Raw genomic sequence first — 24550 nt, 5'->3', positions numbered from 1 at the left:
AACCTTTTGAATATACAGTTTGTTTGGTGAAGTGGGGTATACTTAACATGTGTTACATTGAAAGCATAGAGAGCACAGTATGCCAACATTTACGAACTGGTAAGAGGGATGTTTCAAAAAAATATTGGGTGAATTTAATTTCCCATTTAACTTGCCTTGAAGTGAAGGACATTTTAAATGGCCGAAATGTTGGGTAGAAAAGGGGAGTCTCTCTTCTAAACTCAGATTGCCAGTATGCACAAGACCACATCTGTAAAGCTTCTGGAAAATGATGGGGGAATGTTGCTGTACATTGCCTAAAACCTTTACAAGAAAACCACTAGAACGGTTGTGTCAAAATATTACCGCACTCCAATCAGCGCTGCGAGGCCTCCGGGTAGTTACGCGCTATATAAGTGCAATTTTTCATTTCATTTCATCAGTTCCCGTATATGAAGGTGCTCACTCCCAGGGTCAATTGTCTAGAAACCCTAGTAATTACATATGTTATAACAAAAGGGAGAAGTACTCAAACACAAGTGTACAAAAACGAAGACTTTTATATTAAGCGTAATATTCCAAAAGAGAGTCAAAGAACAGAGCTACAAGGAATTTCAAAAATTTACATCAAAACATCTCTTTGGTGTATTCTTGGTTTTATTCCTTTCCTTGCGCTTAAGACAGTGGACAAGGATACAGCCAACGAGTTTTGGTCCAAATACATGGGGACTTTTTCAGGGCATAACATTTAGAGGCAAGTAGATAGCCCATAATAAGATATTTAATGCTAAGTTATTTCCGAATGACTTCAACATGTATTCCATCTGATCTGATCAAGAGCCTCAAATTACAGGGAAAAAAATTCCAAATGTTTTGGAAACGTAAGTCAACCATTTGATTTCAACCCTCCGCATATATTTCCTGCAAATAGACTCTGCTGTCTCCATGAGATGCACCACAAATACTTGCCTCTAAATTTTATGCCCTGAAGAAGTCTATATGTTTTTGGGGCGAAACACATTGTCTGTGTCCTTGTCTTCTGTCTTAAGCACAAGCAAAGGAATAAAAGATTGAATACAACGACGGCAGCAACGAGCACGCCAGGAGGCGTTTAAAGCACAGTCAGGGGCTGAGTCCCCTGTCTCCCTTATTTTTGTCCTGCCTGCAGCCTCACCTGAATCTCTCGCCTCCTCTGCATCACGGCTGGGCTTGGCTCCGCCATTCTTTCTGGGAACCGACCGGCCGGGCTTGGCTCCGCCGGCCGGACCACAACCCCCAGCAGCCTTTGGGGCCAGTGACGACGACGACGGCAGCAACGAGCGCGCCAGGAAGCGTTTAAAGCACAGTCAGGGGCTGAGTCCCCTGTCTCCCTTATTTTTGTCCTGCCTGCAGCCTCACCTGAATCTCTCGCCTCCTCTGCATCACGGCCGGGCTTGGCTCCGCCATTCTTTCTGGGAACCGACCGGCCGGGCTTGGCTCCGCCGGCCGGACCACAACCCCCAGCAGCCTTTGGGGCCAGTGACGACGACGACGGCAGCAACGAGCGCGCCAGGAGGCGTTTAAAGCACAGTCAGAGCCTTCGTCCCGCGAGGACGCGCGCGGGACGCGCCGGACGAAGACCGGGCTAAGGGCGAGCCATCTGTGGCCGTCCGGGGACGGAGGAGGACGGGACGGGACATCCCTCGTTCACCTTCGATAGCCATCCAGGCCGACGGGAAGGTAGGACTTTAAACCATGACTTCTGCAGGCGATAAATCGTGCTCAGCGGGGAGTAGCTGTAAAGGAACTCTAGAGGGCTTTTTCTTGAGATCATCCACGGATATGGACAAGGATATAGAGTTGGCTGATCGTAGATCTGAGCGACGTCGCTCCATCGAAAATATGAAAACTAGACCCCTGTTGGAACTGATGCCTGATTCTATTTTGCAGGATTCTGCTTCAGTCCCCGCTAGTGAGGACCCACTGTCCCTGGACACATTTCCCCTACTCTTAAGAGATATTTCTCTCAACCCAGACGTTGTTAACGCAACACCTATACCTATTGTGGGGCTCCGTTGTATCCCCAAACCAGGCTCAAATGTATCTAACATGTCCTCTCTTTCAGCCAGGGAGTCATCTAAAAAAAAGGCCAAGTTGCCTAATGTATCTAAAGCTCATGGGCCCCCTCCGGCTAAACGGAGAAGAGGGGGGGGGTCCACAGAGAAGCAAGCTTAGCCATTCAGAGTTTGGCAAATCATTAAAATCGAATGTTACAGCTGGATCCAAGTATAAGGCTATAGATAGCCCTGTGGTAGCTTCTCCTACCTCCGTGGTGTCGGCATCACCAACCATAGAGGTCCTGGCCACATCAGTATCAAGGCCTGCCATTGATCCATTATGTGAATTAAGGTCATCCCTCCCCTCTCAAGAGAAAGATTTAATGCCCAACATCTCCTGTGAACCACTTGAGCTTCTCCTTAGATCATTCATGCAACCAATTCTGGACATCCTGAAGAGGGTGGAACAAAGGCTGGGGAACCTTGAGTCTTTGTTTGCTGACAAAGCTGAGCCAGGGCCTTCGCAGATCAATGCTAAGCCAGCACTTCCATCGAAGGTCCCAGTTCAGGCCCAAAATGCCCGAGCCCAGCCCCCGGTTGTCACCAAGGGCACTGTCAAGGGCGCAACTGGAGTTAACAATCTTCCAGATTCCACTCATTTGGGGGTACCAGCTCCCCAGCAAGTTGTCCAGCAGGTCCCGTTGGTGACCGCAGATAAATCAGCTGTATTGGTGGCCAGAGATTCTGTGAGGGGTGGGGATAGTTTGTTACCCCCTATCCGACATGCGGGGCAGGGCAGGCCGAATCGACCTACTAAAGATAAAATGCAGGGCCCCAATGTTGAGTTGCCCCCTGATTCTGTCCCCTTTGTGGTCGTGCTTACTGGCGTCCCGACCCTAGAGGATGGAAAAAGGGAGGGATATTCCCAACTAAAAAATAAAACACTGCATTGGCTGGGACTAAATAGACCACTCCCATATTACGTTAATGGAGAGATCGTACACGTTAGGCGTATCTCTTGGTTGGGCAGTAGGGAAAAAAACCTAAAGGGCGACCTCATAGTCATAAACTTTAGAGACCCTGAGGCAGTTAGACTCATATTGAATGGGAACCTGGGGAATTCGAGTAGTGCCATAGTTCCCCATGACTTGACCTTCTTCTATCCAAGATCTCTTGTGTGCCCTCCTTTCTTTTCAGGAGGCTTAGTTGATACACAACACAATATGTATATGCCACCCAATAACAGATACACGGGTCAGGCCATCAGATCCTTGCCCACTAGGTTAGACCTAGGGTGGAATACAGTGCCTGTAAGAAACTATGGTATGCCACCTGGGAGGTTGGAACAGGTGCATGGGGATGGGAGAATGGACCATCTGATCCCTTTCACCCCGCTAGAAACATCCAACAGATTTAATATCTTATCCTGTTTTGATGGGTGCGATTGACAGTCGGGGGAATGTGCTGATAGTCCACAGGGTATGTTCACCCCCAGATCATTCCCACATTCAGAATTAGTATATGATTGGCCTTTATCTTGCTTTCCTACAGACCCTATTTCAGTTCCCCCTTCTGTTGATTGTTGTTTATCTGCTGAGGGAGCCGATCAGGGGCTAATTGTTGATTTAAATGTTGATAAAGCCATCCCAGGTGATTTTCTTCCCCCAGTCCCACCTGCAAGTTCTTTACTCCCACGCCCTGACGCTAGCCTTACTCCTTGCACACCACACTCTCCCACTCTTGGCTTGGCAGGAGTGGGACTGGAGGTATCCAACATGTGTCTGTCTAAACTACGGATAAGTTCTTGGAATATTGCAGGTCTCGAATCAAAGCTAGACTTTCCGGATTGGGGGACTTTTATTGATCTCTCTGACATTTGGTCCTTCCAGGAAACATGGGCTCTTGGGCCAATCTTTCGTGCTGGGTACTTAAATTCCTCTAGACCTGCTACGAAGGGTGCAAGGGGTAGGCCTGTGGGTGGCCTAACAACCTGGGTGCGCCAACACGCGGGTGTAATGGTGGTGGAGCTCCCATTGGATAACCCCGATATGTTGGCAATACGGATAACCTCGTCTTCAGGACTAAATATGGTAATTGTGAATATTTATATGCGGGGTGTCCAAGGGGGAAAATGTTCCCCTGTTGCATTGGTGTTGGATGGATTCCTAGGTTCACTACCGGTGAACACAAATAGGGTGGTACTGGGTGATTTCAATACCTGTTTTGAACCCATGGGGTTGGACGATGGTTTGCTTACTGAGGATGAGGACTCCCAGTGGGGTATTCCTGGTCTGGAATTGCAACCAATCAAGAAATGGACTCAATCAGCCATTTTTTTAAAGGGTCTATGTTTGAACCAGGGAATGCGTGCAGTCAATGGGCGTCTGAAGTCAGACAGGTCGGGGGCAATGACTTTTGATAATGGCAGATCCGGCTCGCGCATTGATTACATCCTGGTGAACGTGGAAATGTGGCCCAATTTGCTGGATATGGTGGTTGCTAAAAGAGCTGAAAGTGATCACAACCAACTGGTTCTATCAATTGAAGAAGGTGCCTTTGCAGCCCCTATGGTGGCAGAGGCGTCCTTGCCACAGGTTTCAATATCCAACAATAGAAGAAGGGTTAGTTGGCCCAAAATAGCCCTGGATGAGGAGGTCTTGCTAAGGATTAGAAGCATGCTGAGGGATGCATTGACCCAAATCAGCGGGCTCATCCAGGAGTCGGCCCTTCTGGATAATATTACACTACTTCACAGGGATCTCTTTTTAAATCTTAAAACTTTTTTTATTAAACCCATGGGCCCTAGTAAGAATAAGCAAAAGCCCCTAACCTGGTTTGATAGCGCCTGTAGGGATTCACAAAAGGCGCTACATGCGGCTTTAAGGTCAAGAGACCAGACCCTAATTCGTTGTTGCAGGGCAACCTATAAAGTTGTGCAGGCCGCTGCTAAGAAGATTTGGGATGAGACCCGCTGGAAGGAATTGCTGGAGGCATGTCAGAGCAATAATATGATCAAATTCTGGCGGCAGCTTAAATGGGGAAATTGCCCACAAGATAGATCCCCTGCTAATAGTGTTGAGCCAAGGAAATGGGTTGAGTACTATGGGAACCAATTCAAAGCGAATGGCTCCAACCCCGCATATCCGATTCACATCAATACCAAAGATGCCCTGGTCTTCACGCCTACCGAAGTGAGGGCGGTGCTAAGGGTTATCCCGGGAGGTAAAGCACCAGGTCCTGACTGCATACCAGCCGACATGTTTAAGCAGGAACAGGACCTCTGGGTCCCATATATTGTCTTCTTGGCGAATGCACTGGCAAGGGGTGTGAAAGTCCCAGAATCATGGCTCGGGCGGAGATTCTCCCCATTCATAAGAAGGGGGACCGCTCAGTAACGGCCAATTACCGTCCCATAAGCCTCATTGATGCAGTACCAAAAATTGTGGCCCGCCTTCTCCTGGGCAGGATCCAGACTTGGATTTCCGATTATGATGTTTTAAGCCCTTTGCAGGCGGGTTTTCGGCAACACATGGGGACCCTGGAGCAAGTTTTTAGGTTTATGTTAGTATATTGGAAGGTGGTCCTTCTTGGGGAGGCCTGTTGTTTGCGGCATTTGTGGACCTCAGGTCAGCTTTCGACCTTGTACCTAGGTCTAAGCTATGGGAAGTTCTGCTGGATCTTGGAATGCCCAATGAGCTGGTGGTGTTGTTGATTAATTTGCACACAAATACCTATGCCAAAGTAAGATGGGGTGGCCCAGGTGAAGTTACCGACAGCTTTAAAGTTGCTAAGGGGGTCAGAAAAGGGTGTGTGTTGGCCCCGACCCTGTTCTCCTTGTTTATTAATGGGGTGACTAAGTATTTCACAAATTTTCCAACGGACGCGCCCACACTTGCAGGAAGGAAAATCCCTCTACTCATGTTCGCGGACGATACTCTGATTATTTCGAAAACGAGGCAGGGACTGCAGTCCGCCCTGGCTCGGTTTGAGTGTTTTTGCAGCGACCATGAGTTAGAGGTGAACGTTAATAAGACCAAGTTTATGGTTCTGCGTGGCCCCAAGCCTGTGAAGGCCAAGGTGTCAATGTGTGGTGCCACCCTGGACCAAACTGAGGTCTTCACATACCTGGGTGTCACACTAAGTGAGAATCTGAGCTGGAAACCACAGATGGATCTTATGACCCTGAAACATGGGCAACTTGGGGGAGCCTTACTGAAGGAGTATGCTAAATCCCTCACTAAACCCATGGCACCGCTTATTAAAATTTATGGTTCAAAGGTAATTCCTGCAACCACCTATGGGGCCGAGTTGTGGGGGTATAGTGATCTTTCCTCCTTGAAGGTGGCCCAGAATAGGTTTCTGAGAATGGCAAGTGGTCTCCCTCAATCGACACCTTGTTTACCCCTGCAGTTAGACCTAGGTGTCAAGCCTATTGAAGACGTGGTACGGTTTAGACCACTGGCGTTTTGACGGCGCCTGTGGACTACACCGGAATTATCCTTGTTTGCTGAAGCCATCGAAGAGGGGTCTTGATGGGTCCCTTAGGGTGCCTTGGTTTTGCCACCTCAGGTTACTCCTGAAAAACTTAAACCTGGAGGCACTATGGGTAGATCCAGCAAGTGCGACTTTTCCTTCAAAAAAGGCACTTAAGGATATTTACTGGCACTGGATCACTGAGAGGAGATCTGCTATGTCCATTGGTCCGACCATGACACTGGAATTTTTGGTTGCAAAAGATGTTCTCAAATACGAAGCCTATTGGGACTTAATCACCAAGCCACATGATCGTAAACTGTATCACCAACTACGTGTGGGCTCGCTTCCCGTGCGGGGGCTAACGCACTCTTGGTCAGCTGGTGGCAGCGATAAATGTCCCTTCTGTGTAACAGCAGTAGAGAATATTGAACATCTCCTTTTCTGTTGCCCTATGTATTCGTTACCCAGGAAAGTTTGGCTTATACCAGTTTGTTGGTTATTAGGGACCAGATCTGCTGTGGAAGCGTTTAGAATTCTCAAAAATGATACCTCCCCTTCCATTGTTATCGGCGTAGCAAAATTTGTGAGTTGGGCATGGTCAATCCGAACCCGCAACCTTGGCAAATGAATTTTATGTTGTACTGTGTTTTTTAAAGCAAGATGTTCTATGTAGCAAGGGGTCTTTTCGTCTATTATTGACTTTAAATTTAATACTTTCTTATCATGATTTTAAATTGTAAAGTATTTATTATCTTATATGCAAAATGCTATTTTTATGTATATGTGAATGTCTTTTATGATGTAAATCGAATAAAGACCTCTTGACTGACTGAATACACCAAACAGATGTTTTGATGTCAATGTTTGAAATTCTTTGTAGCTCTGTTCTTTTACTCTCTTTGCGGTATTAGGTCTTTTATAAAAGTCTTCGTTTTTGTGCACTTGTATTTGAGTGCTTCTCTCTATTGTTGTGGAAATTGCCAACAACCTGCCTACTACCAACTAGGGTGGTCACCTACCACCAGGCCATAACGGGCTGTGCCTTAAGTCCTGGACTTCTGAGTGGTAGCTTAACGCACTCTGGGTGTTGTAGTTTTGTGTTGCTTCAATACAACTTATTACACTATCTCATTTAAAATCAGTCATTTGTATTTGAAAAGTTCGGAGTTGGACAGTAGACAGCGTCCTTTATGACATGGGGTGTGGCGCTACCTCACTCCTGTAAGCTAAAACACAGAGAATAAAGTAAAGTACGCATCCACCTTACACCACTTAAAATGTGCTTGCATGTTTCACTATACTAATTCAACACTAATCCTGTATGGGTCCCCGAGTAGCGTGCTACTCGCCGAAAAAGCGCTTCGACGCCTCGTCAGGGGTAGTAAGCGCTATATAAATACAATTACAATACAATGTATGCATTTTATATAGCGCGAACTTTAACTGAAGGTGTCAACTCTGTCATTAAAACACGCCTGGTTATGTCTCGTTGCTGGTACATGGTTACACCTAACGTTTCGTTCGCCTTTAACCCTGTGGCAGATGTTTTGAGTTATTTCAAAAAATTCCTTGAATATGCAGAGATGTGGGGTGGTTCAATTCTCTTTGTTTTCCACTTAGAAAAATGGCGAGAAACAGTGTAACTTGCTAGACTGCCGTTCTGAAGATCACAGTAGCATTACCAGGAGCCACAAAGACAAACGTGGGGGTATCTGCTGTGCATGCAGCGAGAGGAATGTGCCCGCCCCGGCGGTGTGCTGCTGCAGCGGGGCCGAGGTCGCCCGGCTGGGAGGGTAGGTGGGCGGGCCGAGGGCAGGTTCCCAGTCTCCTGCCTGAGCTCTAGGTGGCTCCCCCGCGCCAGGCTCCTCCCCGGCCCTTGTCTCGTGTGCTGCGGACTCCATTCCGCTGCGCTCCAGGCCGGCGCCGTGTTGTTGTGCTGGTGGCTGTGCTCCGGTCCAGCGCGCAGGGATCCGCGCCGCGCTTTGGACGCCTTTCCCCCTTGTGCCTCCGGAGCTGGCATTTCCCCGGACTCGCAGTGCTCCCGCGGGCGGCGGACCATGTTCTCCCGGGCGCCGGTGACTCCTGGCGGGCAGAGCTCGCTCCCCTGGCGGCGGGCGCGCCTGGCTGGGCTCCGGGGCCGCGGGCACTAGCTGGAACTTTTGGGCTGCGGCGGTGTCTGGAAAGTTTGGAGCGGCGGGAGCCATGACGGGCCGGGGGCCGTGGCCGGGCTGGGCGCTCCCGCTGCTGCTCTGCCTGTGCGGGGTGCTGCGGTGCTGCTGCGGCGGTGGCGGAGCGGCGGGAGACGCCGAGTTCTCGATCCTCAACGAGGCGCAGGTCCTGGCCGTGCAGATGAGGAGGCTGGCCGCCGAGGAGCTGGGGGTGGTCACCATGCAGGTATGTCTGGCTGGGGACGGGGGAGGGAACAATGGAGCGAGGCGTGGGTGGGCATGCACGCTGTGGCACTGGGTATACCTGCCCCGCGCCCTGCACGCTCCACATGCCTAATGCAGGGCACGGTGCATGCCCCCGCTTTACTCTTGAATGTCTGGACTTGGTACATAAAGCGGGGTGCAGCAGCCATTTCATCCACTTTAAAAGTTCTGTTTTCTCGTTGGTGTAATTGCATCCTTCCACAGTTCTGCGCTTTACCCTGTCCTGCACGCAACCTGCCGCATTCCAGCACTTCATTCCACCGTGGCCCCGGTCCTCTTGCGCTAGCGACCTGCATCTTCAAAGTTCTCTAGTGCCAAGAAGTGTACGTGACATCCCTGCGTGCTTTCGGGGCGTAGATGGTCCATTAATGGTGCTTTTTTGTTTCATTACCCAATGTTTCCGTCTTGCTGTGGTCAGGACGGGCGGGTAGTCTGGACACCCTTGGGTATGTATTTAGAAACTTGCGTGGATTTTATGCAGGGATTTGCATTAGTGGTCGTCCTTAGGGGTAGGATGGATGGTGTCGTTAACCTTGTTCAAACTGGATTTTGTGTTTATCGCAAAGGCTTTCTAGGAATTAGGCGGATTTCGCCCCCCCCCCCCCCCCTCAGGTGATGAGGGTCATGGATGTGGTGTGTAGTCACCCGTGGTGTGCAGTGGGCCGGTAGCAGGTGCCTGTGACTCCCCTGGACAGTTATTTCCAGGGGCACCACTGTGTGCGGGTGTTCAGATGCCCGGGTGCTCTTGCTTCATCCTGTTGTGAATTCTCTTGGTGTACATGACCCGCACTAGCGGCGCGGGTTCTTTTTCCCGTCCTTCACAGAGGATCTCTGAGAGGGTCTCACGGATGCAGGTGTGACCAGTCTCCGTGCCCACCTCTCTCTCTCACTGGTGCCTCTGTGCCCACCTATATCTACCCCATCACGTTCTACGTGATGTGTTTATGCTTGGCCTGCAAGTTGTGCATAGATGGACTCCACACAGTGCATTTAATTCTTGTTTTTTTTCTTGCCTAAATGCCTTGTTTTAACCGCATTTTCAGGCACTTGAGAACAGCAAGCTATAGCCGTTTATTTTTTGAAGAGGGGGGCTTTCTTTCACCTCCATTTGTTGCAGTTCTGGGACACTGGTGGTGCCCGGGCGTTATGTGTCTCTGTCACGGCATCCGTGTGGTCTTACAGTTTTGTTTCAATTATCCGTCTAATTTGCGTACAGAGTGCTTCGCTTTTCACGTTGGCAGAACGTGCAGCCGGATTGCTGTAAACTGTAATTGTGTTGGAAGCCGCCGTTAATGCCCGTAACAGACACGCGGTGTGGTCCGAGAGTGAAAACTCGGACTAACTCCACCCTCTCGCATCTGTCACTGGCCTCTATTTACCACACTTGTGTATACCCAAATGTCCCATTTTATTGTTTAGAAATAACGATTTACAGCGGAGTGCCGGGCCCCGTGCAGTTAAGTTGGCAGTGTGAATGAAGCACTATTTATTACCCTGGCAGCGCCATACCCCCCACCTCTGTTTTGTTTTTTCATTTAATTACTGTGGCATTCTGGATATAAACAGCCCTTATTTCACAGGGTAATTTTCCTTTGGTGTTCATGCTTCACAAGCATTGGCCTTTGAGCTGATGACTGTTCAGAGATTAGGTTTTCATGCAGTGCTCGGATTGCAAGCTATATAATAATCGTGGTATGTTCCTTTAAGAAATGAACAGTTCGTGAATGACTATAGATACCAGCCAGTCACTTAAATGGTTGATTTGATTCCTCTGTGCGTGACTCGAGTCCCTTTTTTGCCTGCAGTATTATTTATTCATTTTATTTGTTTTGGCAACGTTTAGGGGAATTTTAAAACATAATGGTGTGTGAAGAGCCGAGATCTGTGATGAAGAGCGCCCCGCCCTCCCCCACCGACCCAGAGGTTAACTGGCATTTAGGTGTGAATGTGGCTGGCCAGGAGCTGGCCCACACTGGCTGCCGAGGCCCCCTGGGATGGGCCTGGCACCTCTCTGCCGCCAGGCAGGCCCAGCAGCTGATTGGGACTGGAGTGGGGATGGCAGGCGACCATATGTTATCTTCGACCCCACTTGTCCCCACCCCAGCTCCCCGGCTCGTGTTTGCTGTGCTCACAATGCATGTTTATCCGCCCGCCATGCGTTTTTGGCGTCCCCCTGCCAACTCTTGGCCGTTTCCTCCTCGCGCCGGGTGTTTTCATACCGTCTGTCATGAGTGTGCTTAGAACTGCAATGCTTAACCGACAGGCACAATTACGCATGCCGACCATTGTGCAAATGGAGGCACGACTTGTGCAATTTTCCCCTCAGGGCATTTTATTAATATTGTGGGATTGGAGTCGACAATCTGCAGACTTTTTCCCACAGTTCCTTGCCAGGGTTTGTTGCATTTGTGTCCTTGCCAACATTTCCAGTTTCTGATTGTGTTTCACGCTCCTTTCATGTGCGTGCCAGCCCAGGGCACGCACGTCAGTCGTGGTCGCATCGGTCCAACCTGTGACAACAAGGGAGGTAGTGACGACAAATGGCACCCTCGCACGGCATGTCAGCTTGTTACTTTAAGATGTTTCTGTTGTGTTTTCTGACTTTGTTGTTTGAGTCCTGGTGGCGGCAGGCACCTCTAGGGCCGGTGGTTGGGTTGCATTACTGCCTGGCCGCCCTTAGGCCACAGACTTTAGGCACCGCTGGTGTCAGCCGCTCCTAGGGAAGGCACATCCAGCTTGTCAACATTTCCATTTTTCTCACCCTGTGTGTCTTATGCTTCTGCGGGTGGCTTGTCCCAGGGCTGTGATGGTGGTTGCTTGCACCTCCAGGTGTGCTGTGTGGTTGTCTGGAGCAGCTGCGGTAGACAGACTTTGCTTGCATCCATTATGGTTGAATCTGTGCTTTTCTGTTCAAGCTCTGGGCTCCCCACCAGGCCGCCCCCTTTCCCGCACGCATCCTGTGGTTCTTTTCTCTCATGACCATTTGGTGCTGTCATTTCTGTTTTAAGGCAAGCGTACCTCGTTTAATACAGCTTCGATAGCGCTCCTTCTGTCCGTTTTGTTTTGAAGAATTGATGCCGAATAAGTGAGAGTTTACCACTAGCTAACAACGTTTGTAGGCTTGCACGTCGATGCACCACAATGCATGGGTACCGGACTTGACGTCAGGCACCCTTTTGATACCTGGCAGTGCAGTCACTGGGTTGACTCCTTGTCACATCTTTAGCTTCCTGTTTGATGATGAAGTGCTGGGAAAGTGGGGATGGAAACTGCAAAAGGTAAACAGCCCCCCCCTCCCCCTCCCTTTACTTGTGTTCTTGCTTTTGGTTGTGTGAAATCTCTTGCCATGGTAAATAAGGGCACTAAATGGCAAGCCAGTAGTATCCATAATTGACTTTCATGTTCTTAACAGGAACAGTGCTGTGAGTGCATTGTAATTGTTCTGCAATCCATAGACCAGCATATCTGCAAATAACTGTCCTAATTCCTGACATTTTGGGATACTGTACTTGCTATGCATGTACATCCTTGAGGCTATGGGGTCAGTGAATGTGTGCGAGATACATGCCTGGGTACGTGCATACGTATGTATGTGTGTGTGTGTGTGTATTCGTGTACATATATATGTTCTATTCATCTATTTGGATAATGGAGAACTGCGTTACGGTCCTATATTGGTATTTTGGGTCACAGCAATAAACCATAAGGCTAGGGGGGTTCTAAAGTTTCGTCAGAACACCGCAGTATAATTTTTGGAGCATTCTTTTTCTTGAGTTGGCATTTAAATACGTTTTTTTAGGCCAAAATGATTATTGAAAACGAATTTTCAGACTACTGCAGTATTTTCGATTTGTAATTAAAAGAATAGAGGGCTCACCTTCATATCTTTGTGTCAGCGGGCATGACTGTAGCTCTGTTTTTGCTGTTTTAAAAATCTATTTTGTCTGCAGAGTTTTGTTTTTTAACTACTATATGCGGTGTTCATCTAGAGTGGATCTCCTGATAGTAACAGTTGTCTAGGTTTCATGTCCTTGATGGATAACATTCTTTTGATTATTCAGAGGTGTTATCATGCCCCAGAAGGAAGTCTTACTGAGGGTGTGTCTTTTCCCCCCTCAAATAGATACAGAATAAGACCAGAGTCTTTATCGTTGTTTCCAGCTCACTGGAACGTAGGCTGATGAGAAATCACGACCACATACAACCAACAAGACATGCACAACAGACAGGCCTACAGCAAGTGTATCTATCGCACAGTGCAGGATGACTATGGCTCCCTCCCACTCTTGCAAATGTGAAAGGACAGCACACATCTGTGATGACACCATACCAGAAGTGTGGCAAACCGTTTGTACACGCTCCATGGCAGAATACACTTTACATCACCATGACACAAGAAGCAACTATCAGAAACCATGTGTCATCAACCTTGAGCGTTCACACCTCCCACCTCGATCATCCACTGGCTGAATGTATCAGCATCCGTGATAGAAACACTATGAGAACCCTACTGCATCCGGATCATTAGAGCGATAATGTTCAGTCAAAGTCCTCTTATGAAGATGGATTTCAACTATAGCAAGCACCAGCAATAGGTAACTTGCACGGAGAACAGACCGACTCCACCACCACAGCAACCAGATTAAATGAGGGAACGCTCAAACCAGAGATCTCTTGAGAACCAAGGAAAAAGTAAATCTACGTAGTGACTGCAATTAATTGGCAGTCAAATTGTTGTCCTCATTATTTGATCCCAGTGGCAAGGAAATTACAGTAAATCTGCAGACCGGGACCCTTTGAGAGCCAGTTGTCAGTGACCTGCTCCTGAAATGTTGTCTCTATATGTTTTAAGTGTACATTTACAGAGGAGCCTACATAAGCCACTCTTTTGCTCAATGCTAAACACAGTCTGCAAATTGTTTTTATTGTTCATGGACCTAAAATTTGCTGCCAGAGTAAATTGGAATTTCTCCACATAGTCAGGTCGCCACAGACTATTCTGATTTTGTGGACCGTGCATCCTAGCATCTGCTTTCCAAACCCAACTGCCAAAATACTAAGTTATTGTATTTACTTTCTTTGGGGAAGGCTTACAAAATTCCTGGCCGATTTTATCCATTCTGAAAAAAAGCAGGTTATGCTGGTATCTCTGCCAAGGGAGGTGATCTGTCTAGCGTTTTCTGCTATACCTTTGTTTGACAGTTAAATACATCCATATGGAACTTTGAATGGGAAATTCAGTTTTCTCTCTCTATAGTTTTCCCCTCTATGACTAATATGCACACATTTTTTTCGAGATGAAACTTATGTGGCTGTGAGCAGTTTTTTTTTGTTAGGGAATCTTTGATGCACATTTTTTTTGCACCTGCGCTGTAACTACTACAGAGACTATACAATTTATTACATTATATAATATATATACTTTATTTATTTGCTGCTTGAGGAGAATGCTGCCAATCTCATGCATTGCATTTGCATTGCGAAGTTAAACAGCTAATTATCTTTTAGATCATTTCAGTGGATGTCGCTCTTCATTTGTCATTTTATTGTTATCAAGGGTCACACCATCTGATAAAACAATTGAACCAAAAAATGCCTATTTTCAGCCGCTAGCTTTTTATAATTCACTTATTTCATTTCTGTTTCTTATTAAATATCAGTTGATCATGATCTGGCTCTCCTCCTGTAGGTACAAGGGGTATCTGGGTGATACTGCAGCCAGATACATGCCTTGCAGTCGTCGACCCTGGATTTGCCAACATTTCCAAAGGCTCAGCCCCTGTGAGATTGGGGTAGTTTTTGATCAACACCTCTTCCTGGAGACTGGTTATATGACAAAATTGGACATAGATTCCAATCTTTCGTTTAGAAATCATTAGCAATGTTTTAGTAAGTCTGAAGTCCAGATTGGAAGTTTGTACTATCTCTCCCACAACTTTGTGTGAATTGATAGCCGAATGTATGTGCTTGGATCGCAACACATGGATTGTGGTACTTATGTGTACATGGGCCTACTTCGTAAATTCCTCGCTTGGCTGCAAAGAGACTAGAACATTTCTGACATTTGTGTTGAGACTTAGAAATCACAATAACTCTTTCCCAGTAGTGTTGATAATTACAGTGGACCTTCTGTTGCACACTTTGTAGAAAGGAGTGGCATCAATTGGTTACCTTTGGCCACCATTGAAAGATTTCCTTAGTTGTACGAGGCCAGAGTTTGACACATTTCTTTGGTACTCTCCTACTTGTTCTCTCTACTCTGCCAATAGTTTTTACTTCTGAATTCCTTTTTATATGCCTACACAGGTTGGAGGCAGGTTCGTTTCTGTGTAACCAATCTTTTGGAAGGATCCCCTTCCTTGAACCTCTTCACGTCTGCAGTGACCCTCTTCAATCGATCAAAGCGTTTATTGGGGCCATCCAGTGTAGACCAAAAATGGTTCTTTTTGCCTAGTCCTGTGTTGCAATGCCTTCTTAATCTTAACTGTGCGGGCACCGTACCACTTAGTCATAAACCTTTGTGATGTAATGGGATTCCATCTGGAATGTTGGTGGTGGCAGTTGATGACCGGCAGTTGGTTTAAGGCTGCGTACCTGCCTGGTTCCGGCATGCTCCAGCTCCATCTCCTGTGTCCGGCTAATTCTTCCTATAAATACTTTTTACTTAAACCTGGTGTGGATCATCATTACATCCTGCATCTCTAGTAATCACCAACCTAGGCATTCTAGATCGTTTGTTTGATGTCACTTGGGGTTTTGAAATCTATTGTGACCTCATTCAACGGATGGCTGCTTTAAGATCCAGCTGTTCTCACAGTTATATCATTCCATGCCTCACTCCTCTGACGAGTTAAAATTGATGAGTGGACATTTAGATGTATGTTGTACTTCTAAATGATTAGAACTTATTGCAGGGTGACACTCAGTCATTCACTCACTGTGAACTTTCTAATCAAGCACCCTGTACGTTATGGATGTAAAAACATTAAGTAAACAATAAGCTGTTGGTGTGAAAATAGTGGAAGAAGTTTGCAGTCGTTTACAGGCAGCCATTTATATAAAGTAAACAAATTATCTGTGCAAAAAAACTCTGTGTTTATAAGTCTAAAAGCTAGTCTGACAAAAGATTCTGGGAACTGCTTTTCCCACCTCGCATCTCAATTGGAATGCACCTCTATTGTCACAGTGGTAGGTGTTTGTACTTCAGTCTTGGTCAGAATGATATTCTTAAGTGCTCCTCATGACTTGTTAATTGTAAACTTGAATGCGGAGCACTATAAAACAATGTCACAGCGACTTAATTTTTCTTGAACATTTTTGTGTGTGGTTTTTAATGGCAACCACACTTCTTAATGCAATGATAAATCATGATGTACATTGTAAACATATGTCGCTTTGTAGATTAGAAGCGGACCGAAGAGTTTATTAACCATTCACAAAGGCTCCATATTGCCCAGATTAATCTGTCACTATGCAATTTAACCCCTGTAAGTATGGCTGCTCTCTCAAGAAGTGCAGTCAGTCCATGATTCCCATAGACATGCACCATGGGGGAATGACTGGCATTCAATGATATCGACCAGTGCACTTCTTGCAAGAAGTCATAAAAATCCAAACCTGGATGTCAACAAACTGTCTCAAGTTAAACACACGGAGATCTACTTCCTCGTGTTTTCCAATAATGTTAACTATTCCTTGGTCAGTCATGGATCTCCAACTTGAATGTATCGACTTTACGCTCCATTGACAGAGCAAACCAAATGCCTTGACCTGCTCCTCAACTCAAACGTCTCACTTAAAGAACACTTTGTCTGGAAGACCGGAACAGCCTGGTTCCAACTCTCTCGCCTAAAAAAAGTGTAACCCTTTCTCCCAGGAGACTTTGGCATGAGACTGGTCAAGCCCTACTCCTCTCCCACCTTTATATAGGCATTGCCCTGCTCATCCGCATCCCACAGACAACCTTCACTCCCCTCAAATGTATCCTCCACGAAGCAGCACAGCTTATCAGGGTTTGAAGAAATCCAACCACATTATCCCGCGTATTAAAGTATCTATGCTGGCTCCTCCTGCAAACCGGTACATCTTTTAAGATCAGCTGCATCACCTAAAACCCTCAACACCAAGAACCGTCTTTACCTAGCTAACAAAGATGCAATATGTGGAGATCAGTGACAGATGAGGAGCTCCGACATCCCCAGATTAGAAACTAAAAAAGTCAGGAAGGAGAAAACAAGCCTTGTCCGCCAGTGTCCACAAGATCTAGAACATCATCTCCTTTAACATCAGAACTGCACCAACCCTCCTACAGTTCAGGAACAAACTGAAAAATCACCTCTTAAAGGAACCGCACCTCGGGTTGACTCATGATCCCTTCCACTAGCTCCTCCTGTTTGCTCCTTCATCCCCCACCCGCTTTAGGAATAGCAAAAACATACAGACATGCAATGCAGTGGTGTGAAGCGAGGGCATTTATGATTTAATGACCGCAGAGGCAACATATGCCGGAAAGACTTTAGCATCCTGCAATTGCTTTGATGGCTGGTGGAATATCGGTATCCATGAAACAATCTGACCCCAACATGCCATATAGACCACCAGAAAAGCATGAGTAAATATAATCTATTAGTCATTACATTACCAGAGTAATTATTTTCTACTCTTGTCAGTCGTTACTATGCCCTGGCTCCTCTGTTCACTAATCTTCCAATGCCCTGAAGTGTTAATGCTCTTCAAGGCAGATCTATAATCCTGGGGAGAACGACAAAAACAAGTAATTGAACTGGGAAGATTTTCGACTAAAAGCCAATTTTTGTAAATTTCCAACAGATCTCATGATCCTATGCGAGCTGAGCTGCTATATTTTTGTGGCGTTATGTTTTTTTCTTTTTATTATCCACGAGGCCCCAAAACCAGATTTCATGGCTTGGTTCCTCATTTGCAAAGAAATTGATCGGGAAGGTATAGTATAAAGGAGACTCTTCTGCCCTCAGTGTTCTCTCGTGCACCATATCCTTACAGGCAGTTCCTCCATTGGAGCGGAGGAGTGTCCCCTCTTAAGTGCCCCCCAAAGCCCGGAGATGAACAATGAATGGTAGTTCATTACCATTTTATTTTTCATCAGCCTGTCCTGAACAGAGTCTCATGACAGGGTGGGGCCTGCTGAGTGACAGCAGGGAGGGGTGGTGGGCTGCATATGCACTGTTTGAAATGTGCATGCCTTTTTGGCTGGCCAACATGCTACGGTCAGCCAGACATTCACACTTTAAACCTCTCGACCAAGCTGTCTTAAGACAGCTAGATTGAGAGCAAGTGCAATCCTCAGCTGAGCTGGGGGGCGCGAAGAGAGGCTGCTCCCACCAATAGGGGCGGTGCTCATATTATGGATACTATCACGTACGCAGGCCAGGATTGGAAGAAGTAAACAGCAAAGAGAGACTGGGGGTCAGGGGAAGGGTGAGGGGGGACGGAGGTCTGTCCCGTACCGTTGTAGTGTTTCGTTTCTTCCACTCTCTCTGGAGTCCTGATACTACAAAGTGATTATTGTTAGAATTAGATGCAACTCTTCTGTAGTCCTTTTTTCAGGGTTTGTTTCTAAATTACACCCGGGAAACGTGAACCAACTGAAGTCATGAGACACGTTATGGAATGCTGTGAACATCTCTAAATATTCTGTAAATGTAACAAGTAATTGAGAAAAAGCAAAAGTGCTGCTAGTGTGTGAAATTTCATGGAAATTGGCCAATCCTTTGCAACAGGATTCAATCAGCTCACAACGTGGGAAGCTATTCTGACCCTTTTTTAATTTATTTATAATAGCTAGTGAGTGTGTGTTTATGTATACAGTTGTGATTGTGATTAACATTTTCTAAAATGTGTTGTCCGCATTTCTGATATTGTTATTTAAAGAGAGCATGTGTGTGGATGGAACCTTGCTTGGGGGGCGAGGGTTCCATTTGCAAACTAAGCATTGGCATAGCCAATAGCTCTGGCTTTATTGTGACTCCACATCTTAACCCAAGCATTCACAAATACCGTTTATGTGCACTTCATTTAGAAATTCTATTTATTACAATAAAGTCGGCCCTATTGGCTCTGCCAGTGCTAGGGAAAGAAGTAGCAATAAAGGAATACTTTATTGAATACTTCACAAAAATGGGATGACTCATTATTTCTGGGAATCAGGGTTTAATAGTACACACAAAATACAGGCGTTGCTTTGGATTCTCCTAAAAGAAAACTTCAAATTCAAGGAAGCCATACATGTGCAACAAACCCCATACAGCAATGAATCATGAAAAACAAATAATTTTCATATATTGTTTTCTGGGTGTTATTGGCCTACCACTATTTAGATGTAGAAAGGTGAGGTTTTGAGCTGTTTAGAAGTTGTCTGAATTTGAGACGGCTATGTCTAAAGAGTTTATTGAGCAACATGGATTTAGTCACAGGGTTGCTTCTTTTAAGATGCTTCCCTATAAGCTATTTCATTCATGATACCATAGAGGGTTGTTGCATGTTTGATCTGATGAAGACCCAGTAATATATCTATCCTATGGGTCGAAACGTGAACTCGTTTAGTATATTGGTCATTCAGCAATTGTTCATGTGCCAGGTTGGAACTATACATTATAGTACTGCCTTGAGAAGTATTCTTTGTATATCCACTGTTGTAGTCAGCCCTGTTTGTTTTACTGTTCTTTGCAGTGCAGTTGTTTTCTAGTCACTAGACACTTGTACTGAGCCATGACTGAGCAACTACTTGATTGTGTGTTTTTTTCTGTGTACCAATGCAATGCATTGAATACATTGTATGCAAATTACAATGTTTTCTGTGCTTCAGCGCTGTTGCATATATGTGGCTCTCTTGAGTGTTAAGTGTTTTGTTAAGTGAGTCTTAGGGAACGCCTGAACTGATATAATTTACTTCTCAGATAAAGAATAGTCCACCCTGCATTCCAATGGAAACACTTCCTGGAAGCGGAATGATAAACCAAACAGCCAGTAGCATTAAGGGAGAAAGAAGTACTCTATGGATGCTGCAAAAACCCAGTATATAAATACTTAAAATAATTTGGGACAGCGGTGCTGTCAATCCGACCTAATTAAAAGTGAAAATAGCCAGTGCAGAATTAGAAGGCCATAAATATTAATATGGGTTTTCAGAGCTGGGCCTTTTTACGCACCAAGGTACTCTCAAACTATAGGCAGGGATTTTGTTAATTTAAAACAAGTCTTGAGTTGGGTTTCCATTTTTTTTTCTTTTTTCTATATTTCATTTTATTGCATCTTTATACAGCTTCATACCCCTAACGAGCCCACATAGCACTTTGATCTGCATCAGCTGCCAGTGCTCATATTGAAAGGACGTGGATTGTGGTTTGGTGAATATGTGCGTGATAGCTGGAAACGTTCTCTAAACATGGTGCAACAAAGTGGTAGCTGTGTATTACCTTGGGGTGTTGGAGAAAAATATGAGAATAGACTTGGTCTCGAATGCAGATTGCAGACCTTTTTTTTTCTTCTTCAAGTAGTGTGTATAACACCTGTTAACAGTCCATAGATCGGCCATGTCGATACCAGCAGACACCAAAGAGCCAGCCATAAGTATGTTCAACTAGCAGATCTTGAGGAATTTGTCCTGAAGTCTTCCAAGGAGCAACAAAAAGTCTCGCTCTAACTGAGTAAAAGAAGTCTAACTCCAATGAAAGCACTGCAACAGCCCAGAGATGTTTTAAGACCATGGCAAAGCCTGCAATTGCCGGGGCCTACACCTCCATGACGATTCCTGGGAAAATTAACTTTTGCTCTATTCGACCCCTGTCCATTCTCAATTATCTAAATCTTTGTCTCTCCCTGTCTACCTGACTCTGACTCCGTCTCTCATTTATTTATTTTTATTTATTTATTTGAGTTTTATATAGCGCTGGCTAGACCCAGAGGTGTCAGAGAGCTTTACATAAGGATCCACAAAATTACATCAGTTACAAGTTACATCAGTTACAGGAAAACATTTCAAGAGCGTCGGAAGACGGAATACATGGAGCATAGAAGAGTAAGGGTGGGTAAAGGTATAGAAAGGAAAAAGGATGGAGATAGGATGAATAGGGAGACGAAGGAGAGTCTGTCAAAAGTCCGGCTGGGTAGGTAACAGCTGAGGGGGAAGTCCACAGCCCATCTCCTTTATAGCTATCAGGTAGCTCCATCGGGCATCAGTCAAGCGGCTAGATCTCAATGAGAAAACAATTAGAAAGCAAAGGGGAAGGATAAATGGAGCGTAAAGGAGAAAGTGGGTGGAGTAAAGGAGTAGGAGGGAGAGTACGATGGAGAGACGAAGTAAGGTCTGCCCAATATCTGGGTGGGTAGGTGACGGCTGAAGGAGTAGTCCACAGCCCATCTCCTCTATAGCTATCAAAGTAGCTCCACCGGGCATTGGGTAGGGACGCCCTAAACATGCCTCTTCCACATACCAAATCGCTAATGCAAATTGCAATTCAGTAACATGTTACTGAATCACATTTTGCCTTTTGTACATTTAAATACGCTTTTTGAGGTTGCAAAAGGCCCTAGTGCCATCCTCAGGATTTTTAGGGTCCTTAGACACATTTAAATTGTTTCTGTTTCATACTGTTCTAGTTTAACATTTGATTTAGAATTGTTTGGCATACTGCGGGCTTAAAATTAAAATGTGTTCCGTAATGAGGCCCCCAAAAGATGTGTTGCACAGGGCCCCTCAAATCCTGAATATGACGCTGAAACAGTCAGAAGACATGGTATATGTTCAGAAATATGCCATTTAAGACCATGCAATCTTACATTTCACTGGACCCTCTGCCAGCTTTACAGGCAGGATCATTCTGTAGAGACAAGGTTAGCGGCAGCTTCCTCGTGTTCTTGTAATACAAAAATATATATATACTGCTAATTCGCAGCCTTAACTCAAGAAAGCCATGGAAAGGGCTCCTCTAACACTCACTGTGCTCGCTTAACGTTTCTGCCCCACAAGGGCCTTATCAGCTCGGAAGCAGCTGAAGAGACCTAAGATTGCTTTATGACCTATTTCGGATTTTCTCCTTGTTTAGTGCCTCCTCCTCTCCCCGAGCCGTGATTTTTCAGGGCTCTTGGGCGCTGCAGCTAAGCGGCCCCGCTAATTATCTAGCAGTCCACCTTGCTTGCAGTGCGCTTGGCAACTTTTATCTGCACAGGACAGCTGCACTCGCGGCTTTTGAAGTGAAATGTCAGTCCGGGCTAATGCAGGCAGCCATACAACACTAATGATGCCTTATGCTTTGAAGACCGGGCTCAAAGCCTAATTAACAATTCAGATTCCGCCTCGTGCGCCTGTCGGTTCGGGCAGCCCTCCGCTTCCTCTTTGTGAAATGGCGGCCGCGACACAAAACGGGGCGCGAGCGGCGTGAGGTGCCCGCCTGCCAGCGCGCCCTTGTTTTTGGCACCGAACCTGCGCATAATCGCGTCTAGCAGACGAGATTTCGCTCCCCTGGTTTCCCCCGCTATAATTAGTATAATATACACCATTTCCAGAGTGAAAGAGCCAGAAACCATTAATCAGGCTAGGGCATTCTTTACATTCCTCAAGGTAAGCTGCCACAAATCGTAAATCAAGCAAGCAAAGTGAGGGCTGTTGTCTGCTAAATGACTGCGGATGATGACAGATGCGAACAGGCAGATGCAAAAACGGCTTTTGAACACAAACAAATGAACTGGCTTAAAAGCCAAGCTCTAAAATGTATGTGCGGTGTAATGTGTTTTCCAGCACAGGGATGACTGACAGGTACATACAGGAACATAGGGTGGCCACAAAAATGTTTTTGGCTGGCTCTATCTCAGGTGGCAAGCAAGGACGTGTTTGGTGAAACAAACATTTTACCATCATTTCACGAAAGCAGATTGGTGGACTTAATAATGTGTGGCAATATTGTGCGTCTTTGTGTTGTGATTGTAATGTCTTAAGTTGTTTTTCTGCTGTTTTTGTTTTGCTTTATTTCACTGTGTTGTACTTGTTGTGTTCAGCTTTGCCTGTGTTTGTGCTGTGCCCTGTTATGTTTTTGTTGTCTTATTTTGCTTTGTGTCAAAATGTTATTGTGTTTTGTTCTGTAATTATTTGACATATGTTAACAGATTGTGCTACATTGTGCTACATTTGCTGCCTAAGTTTAAAGTTCTAGTGACCAGCAACTGTTCCCCACTTTTTACAGTGATAAAATAGCGCTTCTCCAGTCCTTCACCTAATTGGGAACGAACAGGCCAAAAACGGTGGCAAATACCATGGCTTAAATTAGTGTTTACTGTGCTCACCGTAGATGATGTGGCTTTTACTAGGTTAGTGCTAAATTTGCATAGTTTGCTTTTGCATAATGACGCCAAATGCAAATCTGTAATTTAGCACTATATTTTAGTGAGAGGTGCATCGTAGCATTGGTTTTTGATGCAAGGACAACTTTTGCACTAAAAAAGCATGAAAAACATTTGCTGAATGCATCAGCAGCTCACTTTCTGGTTGTTTGTTTCTTCCACTCTATACTTTTATCACAAATACTTGTGTACTTGCGCGACTGGTGTAACCATGGAATTTTGTGCAACAAGCGTACTGCAAAATTTTGAATTATGTGAATTACGCTGGTGGAATTTGAGTTTTGCCTAGTCCTATTCATTACATGTGCTGTTTCTTGCTGGTGTAAGTTTAGTGTGTGAGAAATAATAGGTTACTTTTGACAAGAAAGTCAGTCTGAGGGCCTCTATCATCCTAAACTTCTACTACTGACCACCCCTGCATTTACCATTTGTGCACTGATATAGAATTTCGAACCCAATCAATAATTCGACAGCCATGCTGATAAAGACCCACTCTCTAGTTTTATGCCTCCATTATCCATCCGTGTGTCACTTTCATTGACTGGCCAGGGTTCTAGTCCATCCGCCAGTATTATTGGATTTAAATGTATTCTAATGGAGAGACTGGAACAGGCTCCAACTGGATCTAAATGTTGGATCCAAATGAGACCATGCCACAGCGTGCAACCTTGAATGCATCTCTTGGGTGGTGCACTGTCTCTTTGCTTACTTTGTAAAAATCTTCCTTGGGAAGAGGATGATCACTTTCAAACCGGGCTGCCAGGAAGCAAATTTAAGGATTGTTGCACCATTTCAGCTAAGTATATACATCCCCGCAGACACAGCTTGTTAAAAACACCCACTCTCTCCACACACACAAAAAACCTCCCACAAACTCCCTGTGCATACCTCTCTCCCCAGCTCATATCTCCATATGCACAAGATAGTGCAAGCTGTAAAACTCATCTACGAGATGTAAACCTTTTTCACTCCATATTCGTTAGAGAACTTTTGATTAAAACGAACCATAATTTAAGTTGGCCACACTCTCTGGCATTACTTCCATGAGAACAATCATTTGGGGACTCAGTCCTTTTGGTCTCTTTAACAGTGTGACTTTATTCCATGTCTAACATTGTGTAACAGTGTCATTTCAGCTGTAGGCGAAATTTCCAAGTGGAAAGGCAATTTTATAAGTCTCAAGTCAGCGGGGTGTTGAAATTCAGTTTATCTTTGACTGAATCTTAAAATGTCTGGCTCTTGCTTATTACTTGT

General features: G+C 45.6%; 1 protein-coding gene across 1 annotated transcript in view; it reads left to right on the top strand.

Annotated features, from left to right (window-relative positions):
* Positions 1-8347: 8347 nt before the first annotated feature.
* CACHD1 (cache domain containing 1) overlaps positions 8348-24550 on the top strand; it is a 373745-nt gene continuing 357542 nt past the window's right edge. Inside the window, exon 1 of the mRNA XM_078669174.1 lies at positions 8348-8885. Coding sequence (XP_078525300.1) covers positions 8694-8885 — 192 coding nt within the window. The 5' untranslated portion in view covers positions 8348-8693. The remainder of the gene's footprint in view (positions 8886-24550) is intronic.

Source organism: Lissotriton helveticus, chromosome 1_2, assembly GCF_964261635.1.
Source record: "Lissotriton helveticus chromosome 1_2, aLisHel1.1, whole genome shotgun sequence".
In the NCBI taxonomy this organism is placed as follows: Eukaryota; Metazoa; Chordata; class Amphibia; order Caudata; family Salamandridae; genus Lissotriton; species Lissotriton helveticus.
This window is presented reverse-complemented; position numbering and strand designations above follow the sequence as displayed.